This window comes from Chaetodon auriga, chromosome 4 (genome assembly GCF_051107435.1).
Source record: "Chaetodon auriga isolate fChaAug3 chromosome 4, fChaAug3.hap1, whole genome shotgun sequence".
In the NCBI taxonomy this organism is placed as follows: Eukaryota; Metazoa; Chordata; class Actinopteri; order Chaetodontiformes; family Chaetodontidae; genus Chaetodon; species Chaetodon auriga.
The window spans coordinates 15,141,987-15,160,000 of NC_135077.1; the positions used below are offsets into that span (position 1 = coordinate 15,141,987).

Consider the following 18,014-nt stretch of genomic DNA (forward strand, 5'->3'; position numbering starts at 1 on the left):
GTGATTCATACAACCCCGATTCCAAAATAGTTGGGACGCTGTGTAAAATGTAAACAGAAACAGGATCCAGTCATTTGCAAAGGAACTGTGTGGACGTGTGTGTTCACAAAGTATTGAACCTCGCTCCATCCAAAAAGATGTTGGGATGGAGCTCCAGTGCTCCTGTCCCAACTTGTTTGGTATGTGTTGCTGCATCAAATTCAGCATAAGCAGACAAAAATCAATGAAGCTGATGAGGTAAAACATTAAATATATTGTCTTTGTGCTGTTTCCAGTTGAGTGTCTGTCAAAAAAGATTAGCAAATTATCACATTCTGGTTTATTTATGTTTTACACAGTGTCCCAACTTTTTGGAATCAGGGTGTTAAAGCTGCACTTCCAACACTTAAAAAAAAACAAAAAAAAAACACTGCCCTGCCAAGGAACATAATCCACACAGCAATTACGTTTTCCTGCAAAATGTAATTGGGAAAACAAATTGCCTGTGTTGACTACAACACTGCTATCTTTATTTATGTGTCTTCACGATGCCGACATTGAAATAGTACACAAAAATGACTCACACATCACACAGTTTATGAAGGCTAAAATGAAAAAAAAAACATTGTCAAAAAGCCAGAGAGTATTGGGATGTTGCCTGTCGTTACTGCAATGCATCATGGACGTGTGAGTCAGCCTTTGGATTCTTAAGCACTTTGGAGGAAATCTTTGCTTTTTAACCTGTGAAGCTACTCGACCACTCGTGTGGTTCGTGTGGCCAAGCGTTCCTCAGTATCACAGACCTCAACCTTAAATTCTACAGGAAATTGTAAAGATAAGGATTTTATATTTAACTGTAGACACAAAAGATAATTTTTCTATTTCTAGCCAAAAAAAATGTGGTAGCTGGGTTTAAGAGATTAAATCTGAAGAAGTGACACCAAAACCTGGCGTTTTCCAGCTATTCTGTCATTTCTGATGAGCTGCCAGTGTAATGATACAGTAACATAAATCATAATACTGTGTAATCTGAGCCCACATCATCCTCTCCGGCTCGGCTGGCCGGCGTGTTGTAACAGAGAGGATTTTGGGAGGATGTAATGTGGAGCTGCAGAATGAGGGCAGGTAGCTGTTCCACATATAGCTGCCTGGTGTAATTTTATACAGGACTAAACATCTGTTGCCTCGTTTATCAATGAGCTTTGCTGGGACGCTGTCAGCTTTGAGTCTCTCACATTTCTTTCATTCCTGTCACCCCCCCCCCCCCCCCATCTCTCTCTGTCTCTCTCCCTCTCTTCCTCCTTCCCTTTGCTCTCTCCCTCTTTTTACTACCTCCTCGTGCTTTTTCCCCCTCTTTCTCTCCCACTGTGCCAGATGAATTCATCTGGGTGGGAGGGGGGAGAAAGCATTGCAGAAAGTTTCACTGAACAAAACTAGGATAGAGCAGTGAGGGGACCAGAGAGAGAGCTGAGGGATTTCTCAAAAGGGGAGCAGCCTGGTTGTTTGCAGGTGGTTGCTTTTATCCCCCATTAAAAGTCTTTCAGATTTGTTTATTAGCTGTAATTGTTTAACCGTTTGACACTTTTCTGCTCTAAATCCTGTCTGCAAATGTGTACATTTAAATGTGTGCGCCAGTGGGTGGGGACGCAAACCCTTTCTGTAATCAGTGTCTCGTCAGCATCGTCGTCTCTTTTCCTTCCCGTCCTCAGATTTATCGCAAATCTCTTGTACTTTTTGCATCTTGTTAGCAGTTGCTTTTAGCCACACTAGCGTTGTGGCTCTTGAGATCAGCCAGAATTGCCAGAATAAATGTTGGTATTAAACGTTTCTGCAAACCACAGATATGCTGAAACTTTACATTTCTTTATCTTCAAACTGTTCATTTCTTTGTATTTCCAATTTTCAATTTTATGTGCTGACGCTGTCATTCAGGTCCACTTACATTTACAAACAAAAAAAAAAGCTTGGTTAAGGTTCAGAAAAGATCATGTTTTGGCTTAAAACTCCTGATTTTGTTGCCACAGACACGCTGTCACACCACTGCCAACCTCTCCTCCTCCTGATGAGAAGCTCAGCTCACATACACGTGCCAGTAGTCTGAACTACATCGCTTTAATACCTGTTGTACGAACATTGATATGTATGCAACCTACAGACGTATCTGTGGTTTGCATTTCATTCTGGCAACTGGGATGCTGTCAGTCCACCACTTTGGTCCTGACTGAAATCTATCTAAGAAAAAAAAATACTGGCTGGATTGGCCAGAAGGGCTTCATCACATCAGCATTCACACCAAAATTCTGTGCAGAAATTAATTAGTTTCAGTGGAATTGCCACCACCAATGGCTTCACTTGCTGAGATGAAATAAATTTGTACAGTTTCACACTGAGTTGAACCTCAGGGAACGCTGACATGTCAATTCTCCCCATTGACCAGCTGCAAAGCGTCTTGACTTGTACTGGAGAGCCCGAATCATATCAGCTGTGTCACAGCATCTAGTTTAATATAACCCAGATTTGCTGGAGTACAAACTCCTTTGCAAAAGATGCAGCATGGTTTGCAGTCAGTCGTGCGCTGTTGTGATGTGTTCCCTTGAATGAACTGTGCTGACTTATTGTCTGGTTCGTGACTAAAGGAGCAAGTAGCTCCTTGCATCACCAAGTTTCTGACGCCATCTACGATCCTGTTTGCAGCATGGAGTTGGACTGCAGTAAGTCATCACAGATCGGATCCTGTAAAATGCTTTATTTCCTGCTACAGCTTCAGACAGCTGTACCTGTTTTCTGGAATAGGGAGGCTGTTTAATGCGCTGTGAAGTACTGCAACCCTTGTTTGAGACTATGCACTCACCAAGTTGTAAGAATCTTGTCCTGAGAGTGCTACATGCCGGTGACACAGCAGGCCTACAAGTCCTACTTTCAACCGCTGAGCTTCTGCTAAGCTGCTCTAAAGCTCTGTCCCAAAAAACTATGTGGGTACGTCGGATAACAACTTTTCATGTTTAGAGCAAATGTGATTTTGTAGTCACTATTCAAGAGAGATCTGTTGTTCTAATGTGGGGGCAATGTATGAAGAGAGATGCCTGCAGCTGTTGGACTGATCTTATGCTGGATACACAGAGGAGGAATGCATGATGGGAACTTTGCAGCAGCAGTATCAGTGATGGAGCTAACATTCTTCTACATTATACATGACACCAGTGCAGATCTAAGTATCCAGGATGCAGCGTGCCGCTTCTAACATGTACATTAGCTTGTAAGATTCAGCAGTTTCTTCCTTGCAGATACACAACGAAAGCCAGAGTATAGCAAGCAGCGAGGACATCACAGCGAGGAGGTTAGCCGGCTGTGTTCACCGGTCGCTGCTGAAAAGAAATGCAGACACTGATACCTCGCTGTACAGCCTTGAGCTCTTCAAATGCATGTCTTTGTGTATCTGCACTTCCTTTTCCACTGTGGTACATTCTGTGGAGAACTTTAGTTATGAGATTCCACACGGCATAATGCGCATTTCCTCAGACGTGCTCACATTTTCCGAGTGTGGGTCGAAGCAGTGTTAGCCAGGGATACACGGGGGTCTTCAGCGAAGGTCCAGGGTGGAATATTTATGGGGTCTGTTGGCAGAAATGGAACATAATATTCATAACATGTTTTCATTTGTTACCTTGGAATGAGGTCTTTATATCTACAGAGGGAGCGGGTCCTCTTCTGTGGGATCCACCATGTTGACCCACCGACATGTTCCTACAGTAGCCCAGAATGGACAAACAAACACGTTCACACGCCTTGACGTTCTATAAATAAGTACTTTAAGTTGAATGTTCTTATTGAATCTGATTTCGGGGTTCTGCTGGATTGTCATGTTCTGTCTGGTGTGGTTTGAAAAGTTTGTTGCTCTGTCCTGGTTTGCAGCAGTTTCAGTGGATCCCAGTGATTCCAGTGTGACCCAGTTTTACAGCAGAAGGACCAAGTGTGCACACAAAATATTCAGGTGCGAGACACTAAATATATATCACTGCAGGGCACAGAGGAGAACAGTCTGCGCACTGTTGGTGTGCAAGTAGATAGTTTCATTGCTTTTAGAGGTTTCGATCTGCAGTATCTTCAGGCGAGTGTCAATTTTACAGGCGTTATTCGAGATGGTTATCCTGCTAGCCTCGCAGTCACATCATTTACTGTGAATAGCCTAAATTAGCTACTTTTGTGCTGCGTATTCTGAGTCAAATAGCATGTAGCTCTTTTTAATGGAGCTGAATCAATTTTATTAGCGCTAGTGTTGGATTTCAGTGTGAGTGATTTGTTTTGCAGCTATTTTGCAAACGGTTTGTTGATACTTCTTCAGTTCCTCCTGCCAAATTGGAGATATCGGCGGCACTGATTACTGATATTTTTCAGAGGCTGTCGTGAACAATACAATCTAAACAATATGATGTGAAATCGGCAATGGTCTATTCACATATTTGCCAAGATATGGCTGAACAGAGAGTGCACTGCTTAAATTTCAATCATGCATAAACGTAGAAGTTTGGAAGCATGTGTGTGTATTGGTGTGTTCACATTGGAGCGCTTGCCTCACTCATTTTAACACTGAGGGAAATTGCAGCAGTGATAAACTCATTTGGATTGAAAGTGTGAACACCTGGTTATGGGATAGTCTCCGACCACCTGGCCTCTTTGGTGCCCTTCACCGCACTGCTCATGTCCTGCCAAGTTACAATTAACCAGCCATTTGCGCTGCTGTCACATTAGCTGCTTCTTGTTTTGTGCCACACGACAACACGCTGCTCCATTTCCCCGTCTCACAAAAATCAAAGACAGGACGGAGGCTTTTTTCCGCAGTGAAACCCAGCAGTTTTCTTTCTCTGTCACAACTACACATCAAACTAATTTATGTGTTGTGTGTGCACACAAGTGCATGCCTGCAGACAGGAAAAGTAATTGCTTACTCTAAATTAGTTAGTGCAAGTAGGGTGAGAATCTAATTCCACATTTATTACAATTATCTTTAATGGGTCTCTCCATTGTCGAATGTGCTCTGAAATTGTGCAGAAATGAATTGGGCTGTCCAGGTTCAAAGATTAAAATGAAATACAGCTCACAATGAAGTCGTTTAATGAAGTGAACGCTTTTCTCTGCTCCTTGAAGTGGAACACGTCGTCTGTGTCGCAGTTTTCATGCTGAAATGCATGAAGAGTTGATTTTGGAGTTTATATGCACCGTATTGCTGTTGGTCAATGTTCTTTTTATTCGCGAGCCTTTTAAAGCCAAATCAATAAACTCACAGATGTATACACAGCGACGCACTCAATACTTAAGTGAAGTCAGCAAAGAGATAACCAAGGAGGTATGTTTTAGTAAGTATCAAGAATACGGAAGTAAATCCAGACCTTCAGTTTGTCTCCAAAGTTTTTGAGGAAAGGATATCCAATATTTTTCCTATTTGATCCAAGAATTCAAATTATTAAAGCGAAATTCTCCAGATACCAAGTGTGAGCTGATATATATTTTTATCTTTCATAAAAATATTCTTATAATCAGTACTTAATGTACATACACATTACTGTTAATTTTTTATCCTGTATCTTTTCATCATGATCCTTCTATACCACTGTTTTTGCCTTTTTAATACCTTCAGTACTTTGATGGCTGTAACAACTTAATTTCCCCGACGTGGGATCAATGAAGTTTTATCTTATCTTATTCTTTGGGCGATGTACTTGTCAAACAAGAACACCCTGTTGTAAAAATAATGGGGCAGAAACGTTAAAAAATATCATGTTCCTGCCTTCAAAGAAGTCAGGCAGTTCAGCAATGTAATAAATCCATGAAAAATGTATGGCACTTGGCTATAAAGGGTTAAAAATATACAGTATAACCTGCATCACTGGTATCCACTGATGGATTCTTACAGTGTTTTCTACAGTATGAGGGTTAGTGTGGATCTGCACTTTGGAGAGGAGTGAGTCTCTCCCCATCTCCAGTAAGAACAGAACAACTGAACAGAGGTACAGTGTGGTTAATGTCTCCACCACAGTGTCGCCAAGTGGATTAGGCTCCATAGACGGACTTGTTTTTCAGTGTTTTAGTGTCATATATTATACTGTACAAGTGCAGAGTGCAGAGTGCGGTAAGAAGTTCTGGACGTTCCTGTTCAGTGCAGATGGAGAACCTAAAGAAAAGAGGGAAATGTTTGCATGAAAGGTGACAAAAAAAAAAGAGCATCACTCATGAGAACTCCCTCTCCTGGATGATTAACATTAATAGATGAAGAGAAGAATTTTCTGTGCATCACACTTGTAATCAGCTGAACTGAGCCGATAGCCATCTGTGCCGTGCAACACGTCTCCTTTGAGGTCTCTGCTGTTCATCCACCTTTGCAGCTGAGGGATTACTTTAATTGCATTTTAGCATACAGATAGACCGAGCCATAATTAGCATAAAGAATAAAGACACTATGCCAAGTATTTGCATAACACACTGAGCTGGTTCAGAGGAGGGAGTTTATACTTTACATTACATCTCTCAGTCTCCCACACCCACACACACACTTTGTGCAGTGGGTTAGGATGTTAATACTTCATAAAAGGATGTCTGATAGTGTTTCATCACACTACATTAACTTATCCTTAACAGCTATGAGGTCAGTCGACAAGCAGACCTCTGACTGGTTCGTGACGGCGGGGGAGTCACCGGGGTCTCATATTATTGGTATAAATCATCTGTGGAGAGTCACAGTGGCCCCTCTTGCTGGGAGGATAAGTGGGTGACGGAGCCGTCCTGACCCCTGAGGTGCAGGTTGGGCTCAGAATAATAGTATCTGTTTCATGTTTAAGCAGGATGTATAATTTAACAGGGGCAATTTGGAAGAGCGACACCTCATTATGACGACTGCGGGAAACGAGGAGGGGAAGGAAGAGGTGGAGGAGGAGGTGGAGATTCTCGAATGGGGATTTTGAACAGACACAAAGGTTTTGTTTGTTTCTGTGTGAGCAAAAGGTTGCTTGATGTCGCTGTAGATTACAAAACATGCAGTAGTTTAATAGTAGAGACAGCACGGTGGCATGACTTTTATCAGTACAATCCCAATACAGAGAAGCTGTTCAGTGCAACTAGTGCATGATGTTTGTGATTTATTTATTCATGTAGAGAATTATCTTTGTCATATTTGTCCTGTATTTAACTCCCAAATCTACAATGAAACAACTGCCAAAGTAAGGGATCAAGTTTATCGTCATACGGCTGCTTCTTTAGGCATAATTTAGATTTTAGTGTATATTTGTCCAGAGGCTGGATTTATTAGCTTGAATTTAAATTTGCTTTTGCAAGGATCACATTTTGGTAATTGTGTGATGTGAAAAGAAACTGTCATGACTTTGGACTCTAAATTTGAGCCTGAAAGCTGCAGACAAGGAAAGCTCCTCCCAATTTAAGATACACCTACACAGGTGTTTTCACTTACTTCGCCTGATTAGACCTCTTCTCTGCATCAACTGCTGCCCAGTCCTGGGAGATTTTCCCTCCTTCATCCTCCAAAAAATACCATCCACACAAGCACTGTTTTAAAAAAAATCTCAGTCCACATGAAAACACAATGCTTGAAGACCTTCCCAAACCAAAAATACCCATGAACATGTGGACTTGGCAAGTGACTGACTGACATATCCTTCATCTCTATCAATGTTATTGCAGCCATTAGGGTGGGACAAATTATTCCTTTATCATTCTTATATTTAGTTTAGTGACTTACTGTAAACCCCATACTGTGTGCATGTATATGTGTGTATATGTGTGTGTGTGTGTGTGTGTGTGTGTGTGTGTGTGTGTACAGTGCCTTTAAACGTTAGGTAAATAGGCCCAGGTGGTGCTAATTATATTCACGATGGCCTCGTTGTTTAAGTGTCCAAGTAAGTCATGACAGTGCAACAATGAGCCATCATGAACAATGCCAGGAGCCTGACAGTGAAGCAGCTAAATGGAATTCAGCCCCCATTCATTTCATTATTATCACCTGTGCTTTTCCTGTCAAACTGCTGCACATGACAGTCCACATCTTTATCTTTATTTTAGCCTCTTCCACCCATAATAAGTCTTTCAAAGAGCACATTTTTCATAAACACCGTCCCAGAATGGTTGAATTTGAAAATGCTGCTGTCATATTGTGGTATGAGCAGATGAAATGAAGCTTTTAAACAACATTATCACACATTGTTTTTCCACGAGTGTCACTGTTAAACTGCTGATGTCGTTGATCAGTGTGGCTTTTTATGAAACGCAGGAGATGTCACACATAAAACAGAAATCTAACTGGTTCTCTATAGGCGTTTCATTATGGACAGCAAACCAGTGCGAAATCTGTATCGTAGAGTAAAGACAGTTTGTGACTGAAAAATGTTCTGATTGTTATGAGTAAACCTCGCGAAACTGGTCTCAGATTCACAAAATCAGACCACAGACATGAGCAGCTGACTGACTCATCTGATGACGAGGGAGTAGTAAGACTTTCTGTTCTTCGGTAAACATGTGACATATGAGAACAGTTCATGTGCACGGTCAGCGCTCAGATAACTCGTAGCATATGTAAAATAGTCACGGCTGAGGCTTTTTGAGTCTCATAAATGAATTAAAACAACATGCTGAAATTTCAGAGTTGAATGTGTTTTGGTGTCCGGCCGTCTGTTGAAGTCAGTCTCATCAGTGAATCTCAGATGATGACATAATGCTCTGTTCAGGCTGCACAGGTTTCAGCCCTGTCGAGACAATAAAGTGTGTTCTTGATTTGAATTGCAGAGAGAAGAAAGAAAGGGAGAGGAGGAGGAGGAGGAGGAGGAGGAGGAGGAGAGGAGGGCTGAGCTGCCAGCTCAGTTCAAATGGGAATCTGCTCCTCGGGGTACATGCACATGTATGCATGTGAGAGCCAGATAGAGGAGAGAGAGTGAGAGGGTTGTGTGAGGGAGAGATAGGAGAGAGAAGGAAGGGAAAATGCAATTCCAGATTGCATGTGCTTGTGCTGCAGCGTGGGTGGGCATGTGTTGGAGGGAGTGAGGGAGAGTGTGAAAGGGAGAGAGATAGAGAGGTGATTGAGGAAAGAGAGCGGAGATGATGGAGATTCTGCCCGGCGGTGAGTGTGTGAATTGATGTGTTTGACATAATGTGGGATCTTCACGTGGAGACGTCAGTAAATTAAAACTGAAAAGCAAACACTGATACAGAGAAGTGTTATTATTAAAGTTGAGGGAGAGATGGTACAACAGCGCGGGGTCTGCTGCTTTGCATCTCCTAGCAACAACGGCAGACGCCATTTTGAATGATTTATAGTAGTTTAAGTTGGATTTAAGTTAGATGGTTGAGTGGTAAGAGAAATCGTGAGCAGATTCATACAGGAATGTTTGAAATGTTTGGTCTGAGCCTGAAGGTTGACTCCACAATGGGTGAGCTAGTGTGCTGTCTTCTAGTAAGCACTGAGGCTAATATTAACCTGGTTTACAGACCCGAAGACTGAGTAAAACCTGCAGAGACACAGCACACACAATGACCGACTTCCTCCAACATTGCGTTGTCAGAATCTTTGGTCTCGACACAATGACTAACGCAGATTTTTACATGTGACTGTACAAAACAGGAGTAGTCATCAATGAATAAATAACTCCTCATTTATGCTAAAATTGGTGCAAAATCAACAAATTGTTGTGCAGAGAAAGTTGCAGGTCGTTGAAGTCAGTAAACGTACGACGAACCTCCGCTGAGCTGCGGCTCTGCACTGACACCTGGATGATCTGGCTTACAGATGCTGCACACCGCACTGCGTTCCTGTTTGCTAGCTGTTTATCCAGTATTCCTGTCATTATTCCTCCAGCTCACATTTGTGCTGTCATTGACCCAGTTTCAGTTGTAAAAATGTTTGAAATCATCTTTGTGGGCGACACCAGACAACAGCTTGAACTTGAATTCGGATTTTCTCTCCTGACTGTCAGCAGCAGACTGACCCAAAACACACCGTGTGCAATGAGTTGCAACGTCTAAATCAGCTCAGCAGTCGTTAAGGCTGCCTCCACTTCAACGAAGTCACAAAGGTTGATAATATCTCTTTGTATTTGTATGTCCAAGGTTTGCTTCTTGTTTTGCTGCATTGAGTGGAATAGACGGATGATGTGAGCTGATGATGTGCCTGCACTCACGTACACTACTTTCTATTTATGTTGTAGAGCTACGACAAAGATTGCAACCAGGATTTTTATTTGACCCATCTCACACAGTGTGACATGCAGAAAATGCAGATGGTCAATGTCACAAAGATGCCTGAACAAGACACGGCTGCTGACTCTTTGAAGGGGAAGTTATCTTCGGCTAAAGGCAGTTAAGGGTTAAGGATTTTGACTGGAACAATTGGGAATATCCTGTTATTGGTCGATGGCAGTATATCAAGAGAAAGCTAATAAGATCTATGAGGGATAATCTCCAACTGAACAAGTAATGAAGGCTCCCTCTTTTAGAAATGCTGAGACCACCTTCATGTGCGCTGGAGGGCAAGCTGCATCACCTGTGGGACCTCTACTCGTCAACACTTTATTTCTATACTCGAATAAAGGCCTCTTGAGTACACACAGCATGATTCACGTCTGTTATCTTTGTAGCATCCCTCGCATTTGCACAACAAATAGTTACAGTAAGTAAGTGAGACAAGAGACTGCGTGAATGCGAGGCTATTTCCTCCTGAAACACGCAGAACGGAGCAGAACACACAGCTCTGCACAGTTCACACCGGAATTATAACGTGATGAAAGCGCCTGGCTGAAAGGTTTCCGAGCTGCTTCCTGGTGAAACATCTTTAATGTATCTATCAAAGTTGATGAAAAACACTTTGTTTGCCTGAGTGTTTGCTGAGGTGTATTAAAGATATGTAGATATGAAACAGGCTTGTGGTCGAGCTCTGTCATCATTTTTCTTTCACCTTTATGTGTCGAGCTTTCGTGGAAAATTGTTCTTCTTCTCTGTGGTCATGATGAAAATGCTAAATGTCTGAAAACTTAGCCGTGAGTGCTCTCACGGTGATGAGCGAGAAAGACAGCGAGTGGGCCTCTTAACAACAGGGCTGATGCTACACTATATGAGTGTGTATGTGTGTGTGTGCGCGCCTGTAAGTGTGAGACATATTGTGCAAGTGTGTGTGTAACCGATGCCCATTTGAGAGCCGGGCGCCAGTCTTTCGTCCTTCAATCGCCAATTAACAAGGGCCCATTTAATTGCAGTGGTTTGGGAGGGCATACAATTACCACTGGAGCTGAACCAAGCTAAACACACACACGCACACACACACACACACACACACACACACACACACACACACACACACATTCTTCTTAATGAGCAGCCCTATCAGCTCTCCTTTCTTCTTCTCTTTCATTTGCATTTGCTCACCCTCTCCTCCTGCCTCCTCCTCACCCTCCCTCCTCCCTCCTCCCTCCCTCCCTCCCTCCCTCCTGCCTGCTCTGTCAAGGCGTTTAGATTAAATTCCTCCTGTCTTCTTCCTCTTCCGCCTGTCACTTTCTGTCCTGTGATGTGTCTCCTTCAAAGCTGTTGACAAACCTCTCTTCCTCTCCTTGTTTCCTTTGCCTCAAATGTTGCAGCTCTCCTCTTTCCTCCTTTCCTTCTCTTTCCTTTATGGTCTTTCGGTAGTTCGCTCCCCTTTTTCTCCCTCTTTTCTTTCCCCCTTCACCATTTTTCTGACTCCTCTCTCTGATTACCTCCCTCCTGTCCTTCTGCAGCTCTTCTTTTTTCACCTGGCATTACCTTTAAGTAATGACTTGATGGACACTACACTGGGCAAAAAATCATCAGAGGCACACACATAAACACACGTTAACATACACATTTCATTGTGGTTTCTTTAAGTTCATTTAACTGCTTTGACTTATGACTGTACTCATAACTATCTGTCTTTCCCTCTCTCACACAGGTTCTTTTAAAGGCATGTGTAAGCAGATAGATCACTTCCCTGAGGATGCTGACTATGAGGCGGACGCTTCAGAGTATTTCCTACGTGAGTCCTTCCATTCATGCATCCATTCAGATTCCCAGAATTTATTGCGTTGTTCTATGTCTACATCCATTTTTTCATTGAGTCTTTCTTGCCCTTATCATCATTCTTTTTTTTTTTTGACTTCACTACTTCCTTGTATGTGATCTTGAAACTCCCCTAATCATGCTTCTGTATAGTTGCTGTGTTAATTTTTAGTGTTTGCCATGTCATCTGACCACACAATTTAATATGAAATTATTGATTTATAAGGTTTTTTTGTGTAATCATTGGGATTACAATGAACCAAGTTTCTGTATTTCATTCAAGTATCACTGATATGCAAAACTCTGCCACCAGAAAAGTGAAACTGTTTAAAAGCTTCATGTAAGAAGGAAAAGAGAGAGATTGAGAGAGACTGGACAAGGTGAGCCTGAAGGTGGAGGAAAGAAGACAGGAGGACTAGGATGAGAAGTTGGAGGTGGAAGACAGAGGGCGAGGGCAAAGAGTGCAGATGAGAAACTATGAGAGCGGTGTAAAGGTGGCAGGAGGAGGAGGGGAAAGAGAGGACAAATTCTGTGAGGTGACGGAGGACAGGAGGACGAGGTGGCAGGAGAAGGTGAAAGACAAGGAGAAGGGAAGGTTAAGGAGGTGAAGGACAAGGAGTAGGGTACCAGTGCAGTGCTGCTGCTCTCCCAGCGGCTTGCCAATTAGGACACTTTCTTCTAAAAATACTCCAGGCTCTGCAATGTGGGTCACACCTCTCCCTCTCCTCCTTCCTTCCATCCATCCCTTGCCTCCTCCCTCTTGCTTTCCATCCATCTGTCTGTCCATCTCCACCGAGGCCTGCACGCCTGTCTGACAGCTGGTGGATGGAGGCCGTGGGGTGGAGCGAGGGGATAAGGGGGAACAGGGCAGAGAGGGAACTGGAGTTGGTGTCAGAATCCACTTGAAATGCTTTTTTTTTTTTTTTTTTTTTTAAAGAAAGTTACAGAAAGTTTTAAGTTCAATGTTGGTTTGAGAAAGAAATGCACCAGAGCTTCTGACAGTTTGTTTATAATGACTAGTGACCTGCAGTCGTCCGTTGGTTCTAGATTTCATAAATTTTGAACTGCGTCGGGTTTCTAGGTGAGGTGTGATTCCTAAAGGTCCTTAAGGACTTTCAGGGTGGCTCCTCTGTACAGGACAGTATGTATGTATTTAAACATCCACCTGTCAGGTGAAGCTGAAAGTGGCACTGATGTCAGAAATGGAGACATTCAGATAAATAACCCCTGTCAGAGATGAGGCATTGATCAGTTAGTGCTCTGTCAGTCACCAGTTTTGTGTCCAGGTGAACAACTGATCCTTCACTCCTTCCTTCCCCCTGCTGGCCTTCATCATGGAAACTATTTTAAATATCTGCACCGTTGTGTTTGTATGTGTCGGTGTATGAGGTGCACTTTGGCTCGGGACAAATCCTCAAGACTAGCTGAAACCTACAAAGGCTGGACAAACCACACATAAAGCTTGTTTCCACCAACAAGTCTTTGGCAGTCAGGATGGAGCATCACCCTCCAACTCATTAAATACACTAGAGGTGACTGGCCAGTAACGACTGGTATTACTAAAACAGGGGTACATAGGTGACTTGTGTGGGACCATTTTGTGCAGAGGATTTATACTCATTTTGCACACTGGTAATAGTGTGTTAACATGGAGGATGAAGTGAATTTTAGACTTGCATTGCTTGATCATTTGAGTTTAAAGACAAAGTTGTCTGCATGTTAATTCACCCCAAACAGCCACGATCCCTGTTCATTAGCTGTGAGATAGCAAGCAATGTCAAGTGCTGACTGGTTGTGTGTGTTGACTGTACTCAGCACTCACCAGAGTCTCATGAAGCAAAGTACAGTTTCCCTCCAGTCAGCAACCAACATGGACGAAGAGAGACTAATTACAAACACCCAACAGTGGAGGTCGGCACCACCATGGCTCGCTGCTGCTGAAGCGAGGGTGAAGATAAATCCACTTTTTAATCCCAAAAGTTAAAAAAAAAACAAAAAAAAAAAAAAACTCTGAGCTCTTCTCCCACCAGTAAACAGCTCATGAATGAGGCAAATTTTGCAGATTTGCATGGTCTATACATGTCTTTGTATGTTTGTATCTTAAGAATAACTATTTAGACAATAAACACCATTTCTAGTGGGACTGGCAGATGACTACATCCAGCATGTATCTGATGTGTAATTCAGCTTCGCTGTGTCAGGTCCATAATTGTATGTGACTGTGACTATTTGAGCAAATTGCCCTTGTGTTCGTGTTCTGACTGTTTTCTGAGCACCACTTTTAAAGACTGCGGGATCACATAATTATTGTAAATGCACTAACGTACTGACTCCTGCACTCTTTGCTTTTGGTTTCCTGTAATCTTCAGTGATATGGTAATCAAAGCCCATTCTTCTGTCGCACTCGCTATAAGTCACTCTGAATCACAGTGTCAGCTAAATTACTAAAATGACAATGTAAAGTGTGGATGACGATACAGTCTGACAGATGGAAATGATGCAACATTTGTTTATTTCTTCTGCCAACTTGAATTTCAATCATATAGTTTTTACCATGAGTAGCCTGGGATAATTATATGAAAAAGATGCCAAGGGAGCTGACTGTTTGTTGACCAGTGGGCTCCTGAGATCCTCAGTGCAATCACAGGTGAACGCCTCAAACAGCAGAGTTATTACAAAGACATCCACACTTAATGCTCTTAATACCTAGCCCGATGAGCACTGACCAATCAGGTGCTGTCTCCACATGTTTTTCTTCCACTAGATTTTTCAACATACAACAGTGACATCGTGTACAGGAAAATATGTAGCTAGCTCGACATTTGTACCTATGATGTATGCATCAGTGAATGTTATGGGTCCATAAAGCAGAGCAGTGCAGCAGTCTTCTCTGGCCCCGAGTATTTTCTGAGGATTTGTCCTTTTAACTGCCTCAGAATCAAACTGATCTGAGACTGTCAATAAGTGCGGCAGCTTTTCAATTTTAGTGGAAGAATCCACTTCCTTAAATGACTCAAATCCATTTCTGTAAGAGACAGAACAGAAATGTCACAATTCGTGAAGAGTCTGCTCCCATTTACACCACTTTACACCAACTAAAACAGCAGTAAGCCAATATTATATGAAGGATGAAAGTTGTCATTCATTGTGGGTTCGTTACACTCTTTCTCTTCCATTCTCTGTCTCTCTCTCTTTCCCCAAGAGTCTTTTTGATCTCTCTCCCCCAGTCTCTCGCTCTCGGAGCCGTCTCACCCCGCCACCCCCACCCTCCACTCTCTCTGGGTGAATTTGTACATGTGGTTATGTAAGGGCGAGCAGTCAGCCTTCCTCCTGCAGCAGTACGATCAGCCGCAGCCACAGAGAGAGAGAGAGAGAGAGAGAGAGGACAGAGCCACCACCCCAATCCCTCACTACAGCATAATATAGAGGACAGGGCTTGTAGTTTACCACGCTGGTGTACCCATCTGAACCAGATTTCATCTGAAATCTGAATGATTCATTTGTACATAATGACCATATGTGTCAACATAGCTAATACCTGAATGAATCTGAACGGATCAGAGCATGCCATCAACATGCTACGCCAAAATCACCATGGGAGAAAAAACTTTGAGAATCAGGAAGAAATTTTTGCTTTTGATTTAGTTTTTCTGACATTGATTCTTGTGTCATTATTATCTTATTGCTTCTGTTTTGGGCCACAGCTGTTTGTCCATCGACAGCACACAATGCTGTTACCAGTGTTTGGTGGATCAGGTCTAATTTTCCTCAGATCCCTTTGAAAATTAATTAATGCATGTATGGATCAAGTAGGTTTTGTACAGGTCCATTTTGGATCAAGTCCAGCATTTTGAACCCAGAAAGACCTCTAATTCACTTTCTTAGTAGACAGATTAAAATTTATTTGGGAAATATCTAATAAAATCACTATCTTCTGACCAGTGAAGCATTTGGGAGGAGAAATAAAATTCAAAAAAATGCGTGAGACAAAATCGCAAACTGGGGCTGCGTGAGTGTTACATCCAAACTGAAACTGGCAGAAAATACTTAAGACTTAATCAACACTTCTCCTGTCTATTAATATGCTTTCACGTCTCAATCACAGACTAGCAGGTAAGTGGAGAATGCTTATGGGACAATTTAGCAAAAATCCCAAGTTTTTGCTAAATTTCCTCTTTCATTTCATTCAGACTGATCATTTTGACAAAACTGGGAGGCATGCAATTAAACTAACAAGCTCTCCTGAAAACAAACGATCCGAGGACATAACATTCACCTCAGCCCGCTGAGACTCTGCGATGTCCTACATAAGCCAGTTTTTGATGTATAGTCTCATGTCCGACGCATCTCTTGTACTGTCTGCTATTGTTGCTCAGGAACTCCTGTTGTCCTTGAAACCTGGGCTGCTATTTGTTTTATCATAGAGTCAGGTGACAGTCACCACACATCCACTGTACTCACAAACAAGTCATTTGATAACCAAGGAACGATGTGTGTTTGGGGTGGAATTTAGATTACGTGAGGTGCACAACGCTGAGTAATTACTAAAGGTACAGTATGGAAACGCAATTGTTTGCATGGTTGTGTGTGTGTGTGTGTGTGTGTGTGTGTGTGTGTTTTAAGACAGAATGCATTTAAGATAGCAGCTGTGTGTATGCAGAGTTTGATGGAGAGGGTGTGAAGTGTATAAACACAGTGTGTGAATGTGTGTTTTTGTAGGTGTGTGTGTGTGTGTGTGTGTGTGTGTGTGTGTGTGTGTGTGTGTGTGTGTATGTGTGTGTTTTGTATCATGCATGGAGCCATTGAATTGGATTAGATATGGCGAACAGCTCAGCTCTGGCCCTAACTGGCTTGAACAAGACAGAGTCTCACACATATGCATGCACGCACACACACTTGTATTTGTGAGGACCCTCTCTGAGAAAATGTATCCCTTAACCCCGACCACCACAACTACTGCCTAACCTCAACCTGAACCAGTGGTGGAAGAAAGTAGTCAGGTTTTTTTATTTACAAGTATCATTGTGGAGAAAAGGCGGGGAGCGAAAGAGCTGCTAGCTGATGTAAACGTGGATGCTAAGGATGCAGGTTTTAAAATAAATGTTTCATGAGGAGGGAAGTAAATGCAACATGCTTGCTAGACGACAAGCATGCACACAATGCTTTTTGGTGAGAAACTGATTTTTTTTCTTTACAAGAAACCTCTAGAGGAAACCTCTAGAGAGTCTGTTCCAGAATGTAAAAATGTTCTGTCATAAAACACGCCCTGCAGTCAAAAACTGTGTGAAGTTGTCAATTTCCGTGTATGTGTACATACTTAGCCAATAAGGCTGCCACTGATTTTGATGTTGCACAGCACCTGGAGTGGGTGGAGCTATGATCTGTGCAGTTTGTGTGCATTTAATAATGCCCATGTGCATATTTTATAAACCAATCAAATGTGAGTGTAGATGGTGCATTAATTTCATTCATTAAAAGAACAATACTGTCAGAAATTTAAATGCAAGTATAAAATAGTCTTAAAAATTCAAGTACAAGAGCCTTCGAAGTTAAGACAAAATGACTTAAGAACCTTAATCTAAACCTTTTGTTTTCGTAATGCAGAAATGCCATTTGAAAAAGTGAGGACGAGCCAAAATGTCCTAACTTGAGGTCTAAAACTCACAAAGATAGAAATACAAGAACACACACACACACACACAGTCCTGATTTGCTCTGAACACTGTGGAAGCAGTGCGCAGTCTTACCGTTGCTATAATTAGACCACTGGATCCTCGTACATAATGCTAATACTCCGGATTGGGAGGAGACACGTGACGTCACCCACTGATGACATCATGCGACTCGTTGATGTCACAGCAGCTATTTTTGGGAGCCAAGTTGTGACATGAAGGCAAATCACGATTAACATGAGTAATACGGCATGATAATGACTGGCAGGCTGCAGGAGCAACCTCGTGTGTGTAAAACATTCA

At 42.4% G+C, this 18,014-nt stretch overlaps 1 protein-coding gene across 1 annotated transcript in view; it reads left to right on the plus strand.

The window, feature by feature from the left end:
* cacng2b (calcium channel, voltage-dependent, gamma subunit 2b) overlaps nt 1-18,014 on the plus strand; it is a 65,010-nt gene that overhangs the window by 36,237 nt on the left and 10,759 nt on the right. The window contains exon 2 of the mRNA XM_076727507.1: nt 11,933-12,016. Within this exon, the coding sequence (XP_076583622.1) occupies nt 11,933-12,016 (84 nt within the window). The remainder of the gene's footprint in view (nt 1-11,932; nt 12,017-18,014) is intronic.